The 19,306-nt window shown below is 42.4% G+C and overlaps 1 protein-coding gene across 12 annotated transcripts in view; it reads right to left on the bottom strand.

Moving 5' to 3' along the window:
• The window catches only part of ABLIM1 (actin binding LIM protein 1), a 294,975-nt gene that overhangs the window by 16,186 nt on the left and 259,483 nt on the right, over nt 1–19,306 (bottom strand). For 3 of the 12 annotated variants that reach the window (XM_080823250.1, XM_080823249.1, XM_080823243.1), the window contains 4 exons: nt 18,491–18,526; nt 15,801–15,930; nt 4,040–4,087; nt 1,097–1,237 (listed from right to left, as the gene is read on the bottom strand). In XM_080823250.1, coding sequence (XP_080679376.1) covers nt 1,097–1,237; nt 4,040–4,087; nt 15,801–15,930; nt 18,491–18,526 — 355 coding nt within the window. Of the gene's footprint in view, nt 1–1,096; nt 1,244–4,039; nt 4,088–5,787; nt 5,893–13,471; nt 13,592–15,800; nt 15,931–18,490; nt 18,527–19,306 lie in introns of all 12 variants that reach the window. The other 9 variants (XM_080823245.1, XM_080823241.1, XM_080823248.1 and 6 more) reach the window with 6 other exon arrangements.

Below are 19,306 nucleotides of genomic sequence, written 5' to 3'. Positions count from 1 at the left end.
TGACTGATTCTTAGTTCCTAAAATCATGTCACTGTGAATGCTCACTCTTCAATCTCTACTAATAAAAACTAGAAGACACATGTTTATAAGAATCAGATAGTCTCAAGTCAACATGATATATAGAGTACTTGCAAATCATAAACCCAGGGAGGTAAATTTTTCCTTCAAGTATTTCTACATAGATTGCTTTAATATCTACCTACATGTCTGTAAAAGTTGTTCCAGAAAATAACTTGATGAGAAAAAGCATGATGAAGAAAATTTGGAAATTTGGAAAATTGAAGGCCTTTTTTCAAAGGTTGTCAACAGAAATGTGATGAGACAGTTTTATCTTTGTAAAGCTGACTCACTCAATTTTCAGTATTAGCTTCTGAGTTTGCTAATAGCACTTTTTAGGCCAAACGATTTCACAACTGACAAAACAGTAAAAACACTGACACAGTTCTACAGCATAGATCTGTGGTTCAACGTAATGAATGAAACAGCTCAAATGTGACATGTTAGCACAGACTTCATGGAAATGATAGATGGAAGATCACATAACTACACGAGTAGAATTTTAGAACATCCACAACTCTGTGTCAGCCCTTCTTAGTGACGGAGAACGTGATCTTGCAAGAAAGGTGCGAGGGCTTCTCTATTAAGACTGGTTGTTAAGAGAATTGAAATTATAACCCAGAAATAGTCTAAAACAAGTTTAACTGAAAGAAGTCACGCCTCTGTGGACACTCAGTAAATCCGCCCACCAGACTAATTAGACAGGACAATGTTCTTGGCAGGAAGGCTTTGGTTCCGCTGTTTCAAGAGTTACTGATTTTGCAGTACTAACTCTTGAGGTCCATGCCAATCATCTGTTTTAGACCAGTTCTGTCTGCCTCTCAGTGGCTTGGTTAGTGCAAGGCTCTGGTGATTGGGTTTTTGTAATTTTGAAGCATTCTGCACACACGTGAACACTACCTCAGTGCTTTTCTCTACCTCTCGTCATATTTTCTTAAAAGTCTTTATGATAGGACATATTTTCTCGTGTATTCTGAAGCATTTCATTTGCAATCTCCTACCAATTTGTCCATGGGGCTTAGCTGTCGCAGTTGCATACCTACGGCGGCAAGTGAGGGGGGACCGGGCCAGTGGTCCGTCTCAATCTTTGGTATCTCGCTGGGGTCTGGAGCCTGGGCTGCTGGGAACTTGGAAAACTTGATGATATCTTCTGACGACTTGCTCTGGGCTGCTAAGGCAGCTGCATCTAGGTGGGAATCAGGGGGAGCTTAGCTATTGGTCTGCAAGGCCATGGTGGTACAACCCACTTACACAGTTGTCTTGTTTTCTGGCAAAAGTTTCAACTCTAGAAAGCTGTTTATGACCAGTATCAACTGCCCAGCCACTCAGGAGGGCCTAGTGCCAACTCATTTTCCTTATGTTCTGCTGGAAGCAAAACTTCATTCGACATCTAAAAACACCTTGTTCCGGAGCTGGGCTGTCCAATACCAGCTCTAGCAACATGTGGCTACTTAAATTTCAATGAATAAAATTAAATGAAACCAACAAATGAATAAAATTAAAATTCCCTTCCTCGGCTGCAGTAGCTGCATTTTAAGTGCTCAGTAGCCACCTGTGACTCGTGGCTACCATACTGGAAGCACAATGGTAGACCATTTCCATCATCACAGAAAGTTCCATCAGGTAATACTCTTTGAGAGTAATTAGAAATCTGAATTAGCAATCTGAAATTAAAGAACTAAGTTAAAAACATGACACTGTCATTTGACTGAAAGGGCTGGCTTTGCCTCTTAGGGTATTTGTGTCTGTTTATTTTAACTAACATCTAACCAGTTCATTCTAATCCTTACGTATTATACATGTGTCTTGAGTCCTAGGAGAAATGGCAATGGGAAAATCTGCTCTCAGCTTGTAGGAATTCAACATGGCGCCTTACGTATGCAGAACATTCCTTGTTTTTCTCAAGGGTCTCCACATACAAGTGAGTCATCCAACTTTAAAACAACAAAAGCCAGACTAGCAAGGGCCTTAGTTCAGAGAGTTCTTAACGACTCTGCTTAGAGGAGGAGCCCCTGGCTTAGAGCTCCAAATCTAATCACAGAGCCGGAACAAAACAAACCAGGTTTAATGGTCAGACCCTGATTCTGGCTAATCTGGCAGACTGGCCTGGGATGTTGCTAAACATTTCAAAGTAGAGTTAGAATGCTTTAAATTAAACTACCCCCTCCCCGGGGTGGGGGTGGGGGGCTAACATATTTTAAAATCTGGAAATAATTTTTCTGAATCCTCAGCTCAAACTGCCCACTCTTGTAGGAACCTTCTGGGTCTCGTTTTCCTGAAGCAACTTGACCAAGGTCACCCTACAGACTTGTCCAGGGACGAAGTCTTGGCCAAGCACGGAGTAGTGCTTCTCTGACTCTAACCTCATGAAAAAAAGAATAAAAAATTCAGCCTGGAAAACACTGTAGAGGACATCTTCTTCTTAAAGAGGGACAACATGGGTTAGCATATTAAAGACAGAGCTGTTCTGCATTACAAAAAAAAAAAAAAAAAAGAAGTGTGACTTTATTTAAATCTAGCATTTTCCAAATGCAGTTTTTAGCGTGCCCTCTAGTTCTAGCCCCTGGAACTGCTCTTTTGAACAATGTCCTTTGGGAAGGCACTCTGACTGAGCTACTCTCAATGGTAACAAAGAGTCAAGTCAGAGTACATTTCAGGGGAAAAAAAAGCCAGTCTCTTTCAAAAAAATAAGCTAACATTATCTACTCTCTTTAAATCTTAATTATTTGATTATGTTTGTTGAGAGAGGCAGGGCCTTAGAGATTTTAGTAATAAAAACAGTTTCTACATTGATATACCAAACTCTTGGAGTCTCATTCCTAAATTTAGTAAAAAAGAAAAGCATGACTTCAAACAGTACTTACGCATTAGAATTGGTGAAGTCAGTAAACATTCACATGTTAATGAGTGGGTGAGAAGACATTAAACCATAAAAAAACAAACAAAAACAATGTTAACAAACTTAAAAAAGCAAGCACATGGTGTAAAATCTTTTTAAAAAAAGATGAGAAAAAAAAAATCACAGTTCTAGAGTCATTACCGTATGTACATTGTCCTTTTTCCCCTTAGAATGTTGGCCTAAATTTTCTTCCCCTGTGCATTTTCAACTTTCTTTGCTTTTCATGTCATCCTAATCCTTAAGGACTCATTAACATCTACTAGATATTTTAAAGGCAGCCTTCAAATTTCCAGGCACATTTTGTGTATAATTTTCTGAAAACACGTGAAGACCACTGTTGGTTTTCTCTCCCTTCACAAAGATTTACGGCACCTCATCTATAGAGACCTAATAATGGTGGGGGGAAATGTGATTTACTTATGATAACGTGAATTCCTGGGTTTAAAAATTCTATATTTCCAGAAAAGGAAAGAACAATTATACATCCACGTTAGGGATTTTAGTTTGCAGGAATTTCAGAGACAAGCTGGCCCAACTCACTAGTTGCCGCCTATTCAGAAAACTGAGGGACAGAGAAATTGTGTCCATGGTATCACAGAACCATTGAGGGTAAGGGCTGGGACCAGGGCTGGGACCAGATTAGGTCCCTGGTCTTGGAGTGTGTCCTGTCCATTCTATCACAAGGCGCAGACCTCTGCATGCCCATTAAGAAACTGGGGAACTAGAGAGTCAAGCTGATGTAGGCTTAGTCTAGTTAATTTTTCTAGGTAGCTGGCCTTCACTATTTTAATTAAATTAATTAGAAGCTCATCCAAATTATTATAGAGGCTGGATTATATTATCTGATGGCAAAAAAAAAAAAAAAAGTGTTTGTGAATTACTGGGAACTTCCTAACCAGGCTAAGTGTTCTCTTTCTGAGAAAACCAATCTCACAGTAATTGCATTTTAGGAACCCATAAAAGCATAATACGCTGGGTGCCCCAGTTTGATTCTCAAAAGCAGCAGCAGAGAAGCCCTTCGGAGGACAGCAGAGCTCAGTGGCGCCCCTACTTAAAAGCTATGCAGAGGAAAGCGGGTTTTACCATGCTGTTTGTAGATGGGTGGTTTTCGGTAAATGTTGATCCCTTGATCTGTGGAAATGAAAAGCAAAGGTGTGTAATTATGGGAACCCGTTCAGCGATGGGTAAAACAGATCAACCAAGAGGGAGGCAAACCAAACCGAAGACTCGAACAAAAACAACCCCGAAGGTTAACTTCTGTATTACAAAGACCGAAGTTCCTGGAAGAAGCTCCAGGGATGAGTGAATTACTACAGACAAGTGATATGGAATCCTTTGTAATACATCTTAGGCTATATAGAGATGTAACTAATTCATGAGCCATTTATTGCAAATACGCACTTCACTCAAAGTGGGATTACGACAGGAAGAAATGGAAGCCGTGGAGGGACTCCAGTGGTGAGGAAGACATAACCAGTTTGGGGAAGGTCCCCAAATAGCTACTGTCTAGAAATTGAGCTCCCAGTGGATACCAGGGGCTCAATTTACTTTTCAACTAATGAGCGGAACAGTGGAAAGCAATGTAATACAATTAAGAGTAGTTTTTTAAAACACAGAAACAGTTTTTATGTGCAAGGCTAGTCTGATGTGCTGACAGAATGTTTGAGAGAATCCTAACTTGTATAGGTCAAATTTTTCAAAAAGAGAAAGGAATATTACTCATTTATTTATATAGGACCCCATCTGATAATGCTAGTTTCGCTTTGACTGCAAATACTCAGGAAATTTCAAAAGGTCTGTTTCCCCCAAATCTTGGGCACTGTATCTTGATGGGGGCATTCTTCATGCACAAAAGTTGCAAATGCACAACAACTGGTTTTCAAGGTTCAGTGAAAGTTTATTTTAAAAGGCAGTTCTATCTTAGCGGTATGAATCTCACTGAACTTTCCTCTGTTTTATGAGGTTAAGCTTGGAATGCAAAAGAAAAAAAACTCTTACAGATTCCAAATATGTGTCCTAATATTAACATAATGGGTAATTTATTAAACCACTTTCAGTAGCTTAGAAGAAAATAATGTACTTCCGATGGGGAAAAAAAAATATCATGACCTCTGATGGCCAACCTTGCCCTTAAAAATTGAGTTGACCCTAAACATTAAGATACTGTTGGGTTCTGAATTTTCTAGTTCTTGGTGGCAAATTACTATTTGTACCGTGACAGCAAATGCTTATGACTTCAGCAAAGCTTACAGCACCAAGCCTAAATTGCAAGATATCTTTGTGGGCTAAGAAGGTAGTCAGTTGGTTATGAACTGCGAAGGACCAACCAAATGATCCAATTTTATACCTCTCTGAAAAGTTCACAGAAACAATCTCCCCATGGGAGACAAACAGGAAGAAATAAAATCACTCTTGAGTGATGCTGTGGTTCATTCTTGAGGATGAGACGGTAACTAGAATGCCATTGTGACAATTAGGCAATGACACCAAACCACAGAGCGGTATCTTCGAAGGGCACTCATTAAAATCTCGGTAAATTTAAATTAAAATCTCAGTAAAAAAAAACCCAAGGCAACTCAACCCTCCTTCCTTCACTCTCTGCTTCCCGCCTCCCTTCAAAAAATTTTGAGAAAACTTAAACCTTCCATACAATCCTTGGCATTTCACATCCCAAACTTCTGAGAGGCCTTCTGGGTCAGATCGTGCAATTTAGGGTTTGTCAACCATGTGCATCCCGATGAAGACAGCGTGAGGAATGAGACGAGACAGGTAACAGCGCTACATTCTACACCGTGACAGGACACCCAGACAAAGACCGTGTCAGCTCCTACCTGGAACATGGAAATGTTTAGGGGCCTGAGCATAGGTTGGAGTGAGAGGACGACTGTCTGGCCGGTAAGGGAGAGGGGAGTTCCGGCCGCTGGACGGCTCATTGCCTCCAATGAGAAGAATGGAGAAAACAAAATAAGAGAAGGGACAGCAATAAAGAACACAAAGCAAGCATAATAAAAATTCGAAACAAACTGGAAGGAGGGACATCCAAAAGGAGAAACAGAGGAAACAAACTCAATTTATCCATTTGGCTCACAGGGTGATAGAAGGTTTAGTTTTCCGCAAGAGAGACTTGAGTTCGCGTGGAACTGGGTTAGAAGCAGCTAGCGGTAGGATGCGTCATTCCAATGGCATGCGGTTGAAGGCCGTGAGCTAGCAGCAAACTGATTAGATGGAAAGTACATTAAGAGTCATGGAAGGTCACTTGGTAATGATTCAGGATCAGTTGTCAGACCATTAAATCCCAAGCATGTGAAGGCGCGGGATATGCAAGCCCAATTACAGTCACTTCCAGGCACGACGGCAGAGGCTGGCGATTGGAATGGATTTCTCTGAATGGAAGGCTACGTGTATCTGGGACCCTGCGTGGTCACCCAGTCCCTCCCCTTAGCAATGCAAAGTGCCTGTACTCGCAGCAAATGCTTCTGCTTCCTCACTGTGCAATATGTGCTATAGAGTCAGAGCCCTTCCTCCCAGGGACTCTGCGACCTCTTATTCCTCTCTCCACCTGCCTCTTCCAAGGCTTCTCTGAGGCTCCACCCAGTCCAACAACTTCATCTGTGAAACAGGTCTGGACACCTACCATGGCTGGGCACTGAGCTATGACTGAGGACATGGAGATGAATGAGAAGTCATCCCTGCCTGTGAGGGGGGGGCGAGTCTCAGAAGCTACCTAGGTAGACAGACTACAACACGGACATACTTGGTCAGGCGACGGTGCCATCAATTTGTGCACAGAGCTAAGATGTTAGACTGAGCAGGGTGTCAAGGAGTAAGTACACCAGGTGGGAGGGTGGGCCGAGGGGTGAGCAGGCCTAGAAGGGCCATGGTGTGTAGAACAACAGTCCGAGTCACTGTGGCTGGACAGCAGGGTGTTCTTGGAGGAGAGGATAGGGAAGGGGCTAGAAAGGCTAGCTGGCATTGGCTGCAAAGCCTTGAGTTCCACCAAGGCCAATTATTACCCCTTCAGGCCAGGATGAACTAAGGCTTGCACTGAGCTATCAGAGGTCAGCTATTGCCCTAAACTGTCCTCCTACCCCTTGTCTGAGAAAATATCTGCCCCAAGAATACACAGAAGGTGCAGGGGACTATCAGAAGTTAACGAACTATAATGCAATTACTTCTGTTCCTGAGTTAGAAGACTTCTTTATATATTCTGGATGCAAGTCCCCTTTTGGATAGACAGATGACTTGCAAACGTTTCCTCTCGTTCTGTGGGTTGTCTTTCACTATCCTGATAGTGCTCTCTGAAGCACAGAAGTTGTAAGTTTTCATAGTGTAATTTATCAACTAATGCTAATGATATGAAACAAACCACAGATCTTCAGAAAACAGCGCAAGCTGATTTCTTCAAGTAAACCAAGCTGCTCTAAACATGCCCCACAAAGCAGAAAAGATATCCATTGCTGGAGCTTTAAAATAATGCGCTTTCTGGAGTTCTAATTTCTCAATGTGTATTTTTCGGTAACCAGAGCATGCATCTGTACTGAATAGGCAGCAAGACTTCCAAATGAGATTGGAATTTGTTTCTGGCTTCAGTTTAGATTCCCGGTTTTCAGTTATCATGTTCTGAAGCTTTACTCTTTTTTTCCACAAGAGTCAGTTTCACGTCTAGCTCCCAATACATTATAATGTAGACTTTACTATTTAAATCAGATCTTAGCTTCTAAAAATTATGACGCTTCATCCCAAACTGCCGATCTATTCAAAGGTTAATTTTTTAAAAAGTCATTTCATTTATTATCACTCTTCTAATGAGAAATAACTAGCTCATATCTGAAAAAAACGAAAAGATACAGGTAGAGGCAAGCAGGGGAAGGAAGAATGTGGCTTACATGCAGGAGTCGGCCCTGTTTTAAATCTTCGGCTGAATTAGAACTAGGTCCCATTCATCTCTCTGTGCTCAGCACAGTGCCTGGCCAAGCCCAGGGGCCTTATACATGCCTGGCAGTGAATGACTGAAGTAGTCTACTCACGAATTCTTGAGCTATTAACAGTGGAATTTAGTAAGCACCACTGCAGGACTAACCTTCACCTTGTTCTCGGATAAAGGCACCAGATGCTTGTATTGAGTAACAGGGTCACAATAACATCTCCTTTTTATAACTTTCCCACTAGATCCTCGATAAGCCCTACTTAACTATTTCACTCCAGAGGAATTCTTTACTCCTGTAAACATCAGAACTTATGAGAGCAATTCATAATTGAAACACAGAATACTTCGGGGGGGTTGTTCTCAAAAGAAGGCCTAGAAAGGTAGCTTTCTGCATATCCTGAGCACTGGCTGCTCCTGCTTCGGAACCACACTGCTCTCTGGCCTTCCACTCTACCCTTCCCGCACGGGGAGAAGACATCAGACATCTCAGGGAAATGTTCTCATGGTTTTGGTGATAATATCCAACTGGATGAAACTCCATTAAATTTAGTTTGATGATTATTAGCCCGTGGCATGCATACGCAAAAGTATCTGCATAGATGGGACGCAAAGGTTTAAGGTTATTAGAATGAGCCTTTGCCCAAGTATTAAAAATCTATCATGGAGATGGTCTGCTGGCAAGGGGCAGGAGGAGCCCATCACTTCTCATAGGGCAGATGATTCTCAAAGGTTGGGGAGTGACTGTCTGGACTCTCGATGGATGAATTTCGGCTGAATGCTATCTCTTGCTGGCCATAGTTCTTTATTCGGCTGCGTATTTCAGCAACCACTGGCCTTTCTAGTTGCTTAAAAAAACACACACACACAACCTCACTACCATGTTCAAGTCCTTATAAATAGATTTAATGCTAGAATCAATTAAAACATCCCACAAAACATTTTAAAGCACTAGGCAAAGAGAGACTCAACAATGCACCCATCTAAGGCACTCTGAACAGTTATGACTTCCACTTGTCTCACTGGGAACAAGGTCTCAGAATACTGTTGCTAGGTACCAAATTCTTAGCCCCTGAAACACCGAAGGCATTAAACATCTTTGGCATTTTTTTAAAAGTAGGCTCCACACCCAGTGTGGAGCCCAATGCGGGGCTTGAACTCATGACCCTGAGATCAAGAACCTGAGCTGAAATCAAGAGTTGGGACACTTAACCAACTGAGATACCCAGGTCCCCCCATTTTTTGGCATTTTTAAAGAAAAAGAAAAATTCTCAAGGTAAGTCCTCTTTCCTCTAACTTAAAAACCCCTATCCATTCTAGAAGGAAGTAACTGAGGAGGGCCCGAAGATATTATTTTTATGCCTAGTGCATCACTTAGGCAAAGTAATACATATGGTGTCACATGAAAGACCATACACGGAAGACAATGCCATCATCATCATCATCATCATCATCATCATCATCATCATCATCATCAGCTTGGAGATGCAGACACTCTTTAAAGATAATGTAATAGTGTATATATCATAGAATATTGTACCTATCACATTCAAAGCCATTTTGTTCCTTAAGTAAGTCCTTTCTTGTATGGGCTGACTCTCAGTTGTCAGTGATCTTAGCTACTGTGATAAGAAGCTACCATGTACAAATATTTCTTAGCCTTCACTGTGAGCTCCTTCCACATCAGCTTTATAAGCTGATTTTTCAGTTGTGGGAGATCAATCACTTGCTTAACAAATTCGAATGCTCTATTCTTGTTTTCAATCTTCTTTTTGGTACCCTGAGAGCCCAAGTGACAAATCCTGAGACAAGTAAATCAAAATGGCTGTGCATGTGTCTGCTGGGGGCACCTGCTGGAGCGTTGCCTGGTTTTCTGGATGCTAAGTGCTCATGTTCCAAAATATAAATGAGTATTTTGAGGGGATCTTAAAGTTAGCAGCCTCTAGAATTTCATGACAGAGTTTCAGGATTGTTGGTTTTTGTCTCAAGTTTCAACAAATATTATGGTTTTCTTCAGCAAGTGCCAAATATTTGGATCAGAGAAAATCATTTCTATGGCAGAACAGCAAAGATTCCTTTCAAAGAGACTTAATATAGGTAGCCCTCCGGGTCACAAATCTGTTTTCTACCTCGTGGACACAGAAAATAATGTCTAACAGTATTTCCAAGGGGAGGGAAGAGAAACTCAGCAAACATGGCACAGACAAAGCTCGGAACAGAGTGAAAACCTTTTCAAGTCTAAGCATGTACTTGTTCACGTGGCCCAGCAACGACATACCAACATCGAATGAGGCTGCAGGGGAGTCTAGGGAACAGAAATAAAAACACAGTAGGAAACAAGATGGACATTCTAGAACGTGGTTGGAGAAGCCAGTGGACTAGAGAGACAGTCTGTGATGGGCATCTTAGCTTTATACACACACAGCATCCTCAGCTCCATGAACCCTGGGGGGTTCCGGACCAATGCGTCCCAAAAAGGACCAGGAGGTGGACTTGGGAAATGGCGGGGTGCGGGTGGGGCTGGACTTCCGGTTGCCACAGTGGCAATGGGGCCCCCTGGTTCTAGCTACACATTCCTGAGAAGGACATACATCCTGCCCTGGCATCTCATTTGTCTTAAAAATAACCACCTCAAGACTATTAAGACAAACTGTAAGACAAAACGTGAATGTTTAAATGAAGGGCCATGGTGGACTTGGCTCCATTCTGAAGACACCTTAGAGGTATTTCTCCAAAGGCCATAAATGCCCTCCATGTTGAAATTTCCAAGTGCTGGAGAGGTCTTCCATGGAAATGGACACAGGTTTTTTTTGGAATAACTAAGAAGTAATTCCTTGAAGAATGAGCTTTTACTTATCCAACTACATTAGGCTTTCAAAGCAATATCTTTACTATACAAATTCTTCATGATTTATTTTGTAGTTTAGCAAAAAGTGCATCTGATTTTAAAACTAGGCATATACCGTTATGTACATTACATTTTGTATCTGATGTATTTAAACTATTTTATAGGAATGTACTATAGCCATATGGGAGAGAAATCATTAGGTATTTCTTAAGTGTGAGCTCAGGGTCAAACTAATCCCTCCTGGCCTAGTGGTCTCTACAATTTAAAAATCACAGTATTTGTGTCAAAAAGTTCAAATTCAGTCCAAAGACAGAAAACGATGTACCTTTGACCCTTGGATGACATGGGTTTGAACAACATGGGTCCAGTTATACATGGGTATTTTTTGGTAAACGGAATAGTGCTATTTTCCTCTTGAGTTTCTTAATAACATTTTCTTTTTTCTAGCTTACTTTATTGTAAGAATACAGTCTACAATACATATAACATACAAAATATGTGTTAACTGACTGTATTATCAGTAAGGGTTAACAGCAGGTTATTAGTAAAATTTCTAGAGAGTCAAAATTCATACGAAGACTTTTCCACCACACAGAGGGTTGGCACCCCTAATCTCCACATTGTTCAAAGGTCAACTGTATATCTACATTTTTAGTAAGGCACCATTTGGGCACACAAAGGTACATAATTTTTATTACTATTTGGTCTTCCTAGTGAAAAGGAAAAATTTAAATGACTGAAAGCAGCTGTTTGTCTTAGCCTCAACAAGAATGCAATTTTTGAGTTAAACAGAGATGGAAAAGAAGTTTGCTTTTAAAATTATCCTTCATGTATATTTATACTGAAACACAGAGGGGGTGGGGGGCCTGGGGTCTGGTCCCCGTGCAGCACTCCCCGGGTGTGAGCCCTTGGCCAGGGGCCCCTTAACCAGACAACGGAATAGAATGATGTAATCAAAACTGCTTTAAGGGCACCGTGCCCAGGGGGAAACTGTCACAGACAAGGTGAGCTGAGTGCTTACTACACACCAGGGCTCTTGACCTCACATACCCTCAACGACCTAGGAGAGGTCTATAGACAAGGTAGGCAAGTAACACTCAGGAGGTGAAGTCAACAATCCAAGGTCCCACAGCGAGCACAGGACAGAGATAATATTTAAACCTAGGCGTCCAGTGTCCATCTGGGCATTCCAAGTCTCCATAAAGCCATGCACATACACGAGGTTCTATGTCTTGATACTTCATGATGTGTTATTTGTACAAAGGGCATGTGCGTTTTTCTTCCTCCAAAAAAGCAGCTCTTTGGAAAGATGAAACATCTAGTAACCAAACAAGGCAGCTTACATTTTTGAATTAGAAACCTATTTTCTCTTGCATATTAGAAGCAAACAAACTAACCTTAGTTGGGCCACGAGCTTCTATATTAAAGTCTCTTTAAAATACATCTCTGAAGTTTTTTTAAATAACTTCTCACCGTTTTATAAACATTCTCTAAAGCCCCCCCATACTAATTAGCAATAATAATTGTAAGTAATCTGTCAAGAATTTTAGAAAGTGCTGCTCCAACTGAAAAAGGCTGATCCCTTTGCCAATGACAAATAATGTGTGTCTTCAATAAGCGTGTCAGCAACATTATTTTTATGGCATAGAAAATGCTAAAGTAGCACACATAAAAATAACAGCACACTGATTAAGTGAAGTACATTTATATTTTTGGACTCATTTGCTTGAAAATCCAAGTAAGCAGTAAGGAAATAACTTGGGTAGACTACAAATGAAAGCTCAGTCAACTGGAACAACATTTTGGCTATTCAGTAGCAGGGCTCAGGATGTGAGCGCTTGGATCATAGGGTTAGAATCTGTTAGGTCTCTCTCAAGTCCCCTAACAGCATCTGTGCTCGTCTGCACTTCCCTCCTTTAGCTACTGTCATGGGTTAATTTGGTTCAAATCAAGACTATCGAACAAGTTAGCATGCTTCTGGGAGCTCATACGTATTTTAAATTATGGCCCCTCTGACACCCCTTCAGGGCTCTTGGATTCCCCAACACATGGAGGGAAACGGGAGCCCCAGTTGACGACTGCTACAGAAGCATGATGGACAAGGAGGAAAACAATGGGAATGCCATAAAGGGAATGGGCAGGGATGGAGGGCAGAAACAGAAAACAGAAGGCAAAGCTCTTCTTCTGCATCGTGCAGAGATCACGACCAGTCAAAAGAGGACTGATGACTCAAAGGGTTGGCTTGAGGAGAGCAATTTAAGTTACATTGCCACAGATCTTTTTATACCATCCAAATGCTTTAATATCATTAAGTGGTTAAGTGGCTTATCACCAGTAAGACAAGTTTTGCATTTTCGTTGCTAAATGCGGGTATAATTCGCTGAGCCACATCCCATATCAAAACCAGGAAAATACCCCAACTATATATTATATTTTGCTTTTGACACACAGAAAAACAAAATGATAATATATGGTTTTTTTCCCCTAAGTGGTGGATAATAAATCTTATGGTCTTAAACACACTTCCTGTTTCCTCATCTAGAGCCCTCAGAAATGACATAGTTCTCCCGTGGAGAGAGGCCATGTCAGTTCTAAGACGCTGGGTGTAGTCATGACACACGCAGGCATGCGGAGAGGTTGAAAGCTGGGAGCTAACTCTTGGAGATGCGCCTTATTAGCCTTCCCCGGGTGCTAATAAATCTCCACTCTGCGGGGGGCTGCCTGGAGAAGCCTGCCTCCTTACCTTTGATATGGGGAATGAAGTGGTGTCGGAAGGGGGAGTTGGGGCGGGAGTCGCTGTGGGCGGAGCTGAGGCTGCTGGTGCGCAGGTGGGACAACCTTTGCACACCAGGAGACAGCAGCTCTGTGCAGCAAGGAGTCAGGGGCAGGGCCAGGTGGAAACAGAAAGAAGAACAGAAATTAACACAGGAGCAGGGACATCATCATCATTCCGAGGGTGGGGGGGGCGGTGGGGGGGAATTAAGAACGTTAATCAGGAGTCTGAAAAAGGAAGAAGGCAAAAGGGTTAAGAACGCACCTGCTGAGGGAGAGGCAAAGTGGGGAGAATTTGCAAATAGGTTCGGGTTGGTACAGAGTCACTCTCTGGAATAAATGGCTTTATGAGAAGGAAGGGCCACCACGACATTCTCTGTCAGGATGACACGGGCTACTCTGGAGCCAGTACCAGGCACAACATTTAGACTCAGATAGTTGTTTTTAAAAAGCACCTGACAAAACAGAACCCTTGAAACACATAAAAAAAAAACCAAAAAAACCCAATAATCATTTTAAGAACCCTGAAAAGAAGTAGTTATATGTAAAGGTCAGATTTTTTTTTTTTTTTAGGCTGCCAACTTCTCCCGGTAGCAGTTTAATTTTATTTGCTTTTGTAGAAGGAAACCCTGTTTGTGTTCCCTGGGTGGTGAAGATCTACTTAGGGTCCTGAGAACTGCGTGGTGGTAGCACTCGGGGACTGGAAGCTTCATTATCTTGGAAGGAAAATTCGCCATTGTAACTAAACCCAGACCAGGGGAACATGTACCATCATCTGGGATCTAGAACCTGCAGGGAGCATAATCAGAGGTTTTCTATACCAACCACAGCCCTGCTGTCAAAACCCCATTGGCTTCACTTGACAAGGGTAGACCTTAAAAAAATAATTATAAACCCTAATAACTGGCATCATGTATGCCCATAATATATTGTGAAAAGGAGGAGGAGAACTTAGAATTGGGAATGTTCTAGAGGCTGCTGGCTTCGGAACCATGATGGGAACAAACGAAAACTTTCAGTATTCAACAGCGACATGATGGTTTAGGGAAATAATGTCCCTGGCTGGACACCCCTTCATTATTCAGGGGCCCATGGAACAACAATTTCCCTGTAGCCCCACATCATTCTGACAAGGTCATGGCTGTGGCCTCAGCACAATGCCTACACGGAGGGGTGGCTGCGTACAGGATTTCTTGTCTTCCACACAGATAAAGGGCTTAAGTCCAGACCCAGGTCTAGGACATGAATTAAATGAATATAGTTGTATATGAAAAAAAAAAAAAAAAAAAAGGAATCCATTTCTTGAAAACCTCTCATTTAACGTAACTCAATAAATACTATTTACAACCTAGAGAAGACTATACACTACTGAAGAATCATATAGTAAAAAAATCTATTTTCTATACGCATTAAGTTTATGGCTTTAAGGAAAAGATTGTAGCCTTTTTATATTCTGTTCATTTCCTTTGGTTCTATTTTACCAAATAAGTTAGCATATGAATGAGTTTGTTCTCATCAACCTGCATAGAAGCTAGGAGCTTAAAAGGAAGTCTTCCTAGACATTCGCTGCCACCGAGATGGTTTAGAAGGCCAGGGTCTCCCTCTGGGAGTCTACCTCTCAGGGAACCCTGGATCCATGCTGGGATCTCCATTCTTCCATTCCACATGAGACACCCACTAATAGTCATCGGGACTACATGGTGCACAGATGAAGGTCACCTGAAGTCCACTACCGTTCGATACTGTCTATCCTAATATGTCTCTAATGTTTTTGTTTTCCAAGTCTGGTTCAAAATCTAAGGGCTAGAATAGATCTGAAAAGTTATCATATACAACCCCGAGGTGCCATGTAATACTTCCTTCTAGAAGGTGCTTAACCAAGCACGCTTAGTAATACCCTGCGCCTGGTTCGGGGAAACACGGCAAACCCACCAACAAATGACCAATACTAGATTTTAGATGTGCCTAAAAGGCACATCAAAATATTTTCTCTGGAGAGCTTCATGTTAAGTCTCAAAGTGATGAAATTTTCTTTAAGTCTAAAAAAAGTAAAAAAAAAAAACAAAAAAAAAACCCTCCCTGGCTTCCCGTTGTTCACTGTCAAAATGTAATTATTTAATAAATCATAATGAATATAATCATAAAATTACACAAATTATAGTTAGATAGGAGTTTTTTTTTTTCCCCCCTGGGAAATGGGGAGATCTACTTGGCAGCAGATTTTAAATACACTCCCAGTGGTGGGGAAAAAGAAAATCACACAGCAACACAAAGTGAATCTCCAGGACAGGCACCCTTACCAGGTCTGTGAAAATGCTGGGGAGAGCGAGACGTGGTTGGAGTGTAACTGTGGCGGCTGTAGACAGGGGAGTTGATGGAGCCCTGGCTGGTGGACCGGTGCATCACCCGGTCCCGCGAGTCCTGGTAGCCCTGGAAAGAAAGTGCGAGAACACGGGAGCATCAGACACACATTCAGGCTATCATTGGGTCCCAGTGACATCCAGTTCTACAAGGACTGCCTGATGTCGACCTGTTCATGCATACATTTTAGGGCCATATCCCTCAATACGTACACAAAGGAGCATTCTGCGGTTAACACATTTTGTTCGAAACCTGTAGTTCTTGCATTTCCCCAAATTTTAAGATGTAAAATGGTAAACTCCTATGTTGCTAGACTTCTGGGAAAAAGAGAATACCCTGATGGCCACACTGGTATGGTGTCCTTCAGTTTTACAAAGTATGCTCAGCATTTCATCTGATTTTCATAGCAACAAAAGTAGAACACAAGGTATGACCTTTCTTCTCCACAAATGCAAGATGTTTCCGAGCAGGTAAGAGACCCTTGTGTAGGTGTGCAGCTCGCAGAGGGCAGAGCCTGCTTCAGAACCAGCCTCCCAGCTCTAATCTTACCCTTTGCTCTGGCCGCCAACCCACACTGTCTGTAACACTGATCTGGTGACATTTTAAGGTGATTTTCCTGAAGAACAAGCTGGTGGTGGCCTCAAACCCAGGGAATCCTACTTCCCACTGTGAGAAACATATCCCAAGGAGAAAATAAAAAGGGATCTCCAAATGGGAAAATCTGCTCAAAGATATTTATAATACCACCATTTATAAAGATTAAACTTTCTCAACAAATCGGGGAATAATGAAGTCAATTAGGTATATCCATTCAATGGGTACACTGTATGCCCATATCTCCAAAGCCAGAAAAGAGCAGATTAGATATGAAGTACAAAAAAATCATACACACACAAACACAACATCAAATAGTTCAAACAATGAAAAGGGTAGGAAGGAATGTTCTACATTTTAGGAACTGGTTGTCTTACGAAGTTTCTGCTACTACAACAGAAATACAAGTTTGGAAGACAGAATGGAAAAATGCCTAAATTAAAAACTCAATAACCATGGCTGTGTGAAATGTGAGAACAAATGGCAAGCAAACTACGGTTTGATTCTAGTTGCCTAGAACAATAAGTTATATAAAAATAAAATAAAAAGAAGTCCCTAAACAATGTGCTTCAACTTTGCAACTGGTTGATAACAGAAGTCAATGCTTCATAACTTCTGTCATTAGAATACTAACAGAAATTTAAAAAAAAAAAGAATACTAACAGAAATTAATTTTTCACAGCCCTCCATCACAAACATTGGAATGCTAGAGTTTTTACTATGTTAAATTATAATGGTTATTTAAGATCAATCCAGTTTTACGTAGAGTATCCAGAAAGTTGCTTGAAGACAAAACCCACTGATTTTATTTTTTATTCATTTTAATTTTTTTAAGGTTTTATTTTATTTCTCAGAAAGAGAGGGAGAGAGAATCTGAAGTAGACTCTCTGCTGAACATAGAGCCCAATGCGGGGCTCGATCTCACAACTGTGAGATCATGACCTGGGCCAAAATCAGGATGCTTAACCGACGGAGCCACCCAGATTTATTATCTTTATTATTATTTTTTTTAGATGGGAGTAGACCCAACACCTGGGGCGTTGGCTCACCGGCTACCTTAGGAAATGCAGAACAGTAAGAAGCACGCTAAACACACGATCCCTTGGTTATTGTTCTCTGAAGAAGCTAAAATGAAGAAAGTGCTGGGTCAGACCCTGGCGCTGGACCACGTTCAGATGCGAGTCAGCCCGAGCTTAGGTCACTAGCCTTGAAGCCCCCCCGCCCCCCGGACCCTGCCCCCCAAGGGAAAAAATAAGGAAAGACCAAGGAAAATACTTGTACAGGCTCCGGCCACCAAGCAGGGAGTCGGCGTGGGACCGGGGCAAAACCCAGGAACTCCGGACGAGGAGGGAGAGTGTGAAGTTGCTGTTGAAGAACCGCTAAGACGGTGGTGAGAATAACTAACCTGGGGCGGCGTCTGGTTTTGAGCACTGCAGAGCGGAAGGCGTGGGTACGGACTGAGAGGGGACCCGCGGCTCACCGTGGAATGACCCGGGATGGCACCACGCGACCCACACTGGAGTTATCCCCAAGGGAACGGCGGGCCCGGGTGGCCAGGATACAAGCCATTGTGAGATTTCTTTACCCTGAGGAGCGGGGCAAAACTATGGATTTGAGACAAAAGGGAGTGTCCTCCCCTGAAGACCGCTCTGCTTACAGAATGCTCTGGGACCACCGGAGGCCACTGCAGATAGTCCAGCGTGCTGGGCCTCGGATCAATTCGATATACGTGCGGGGAGAGAGCGCCCCCAGCAGCACGGGGGGTCTCACTCCCCGCAAACCCTTCCTGGGCACTTAGAGGCAGAGGCTCAGATAACTGTATGGCTGTTTTTACCCCCAATCTCACTGGAGAAAACACTGACTACCCTGTCTTAGAGTCATCTCACATGTAAGGGATCCGACATTCATCATAATTTCGCACCCAGTTTTTGTTGTTGTTGTTCTGTTCAACGTCCTTCCTTAAAAACTCCAGTCCAGGAAAAGTCCAGGTAACTCCCAAATCCCACCCGTTATAATGTTCAACAACGGTACTTACTTCTGCTGAGGGAGTCGGAGACAAAGTCCTTGGAGACTAGAAGAATAAAAGAGAATCAAAAGTTACAGTGGATACTGATTTGTTATCAGTTTAATTAGTTTATCAGAATACCCTGGAAACAGTACAGCACATCCACACGCCTGCTCCCCTCGTCCATCCCCATCTTCTGATTCGGTAAGTTGAGAGTGGGGCTCAGACAGGAGCATGACAACCAAGTTCCCAGGAGCCTGGCTCATGTCTCGGCCTAAGAACTGTGGGTTTTGAGAAAGACACAGTCATACTTTCATGCTTAGACAAACTGGAACTATTTTTCCCTCTATGCTCAAACTATGCTCAGTTTACTACTATGAGTCATGGTGTCTACTGGAACACAGAATTTTATAAACACGGTTGTTGACTCAACTATAATCAGGACAATCATGTAAAATCATTTGCTGCCTGACATAGGCTGGGGATGACCAGGTCTGTGGCATCCCGCCCTGGTGGGCTTGCCAACATGACCATATTCACCTTCTGGCTTCCAACTTTCTGGGCACAAAGGCTTCCTTGGGGGCAGTAAACAGATCAGACCCTCTCTCACCTCAGGGCCTTTGCATCTGCTGTGCCCTCTGCCAGCAGTGCCTTTCACTTAGACACCTGCTGGGCTTACTCCTTTTCTTCAGTGAGGTCTCATGTGGTACACACAGTGCCTTCTGTAATCGTCCTATCCGAAGAAGCAACCCAGCCCCACATGCTTTCTCCTTACTCTGCTTCGCTTTTCCCCTAGCACTACACCCTGGAGAAGTGTTTTATGTATCTGCTGATGGTCTGTCTCCC

The sequence above is a fragment of the Martes martes genome (assembly GCF_963455335.1).
Source record: "Martes martes genome assembly, chromosome: 14".
In the NCBI taxonomy this organism is placed as follows: domain Eukaryota; kingdom Metazoa; phylum Chordata; class Mammalia; order Carnivora; family Mustelidae; genus Martes; species Martes martes.
The sequence above is the reverse complement of the archived record's forward strand: the minus strand, read 5'-3'. Positions and strand labels throughout refer to the sequence as shown.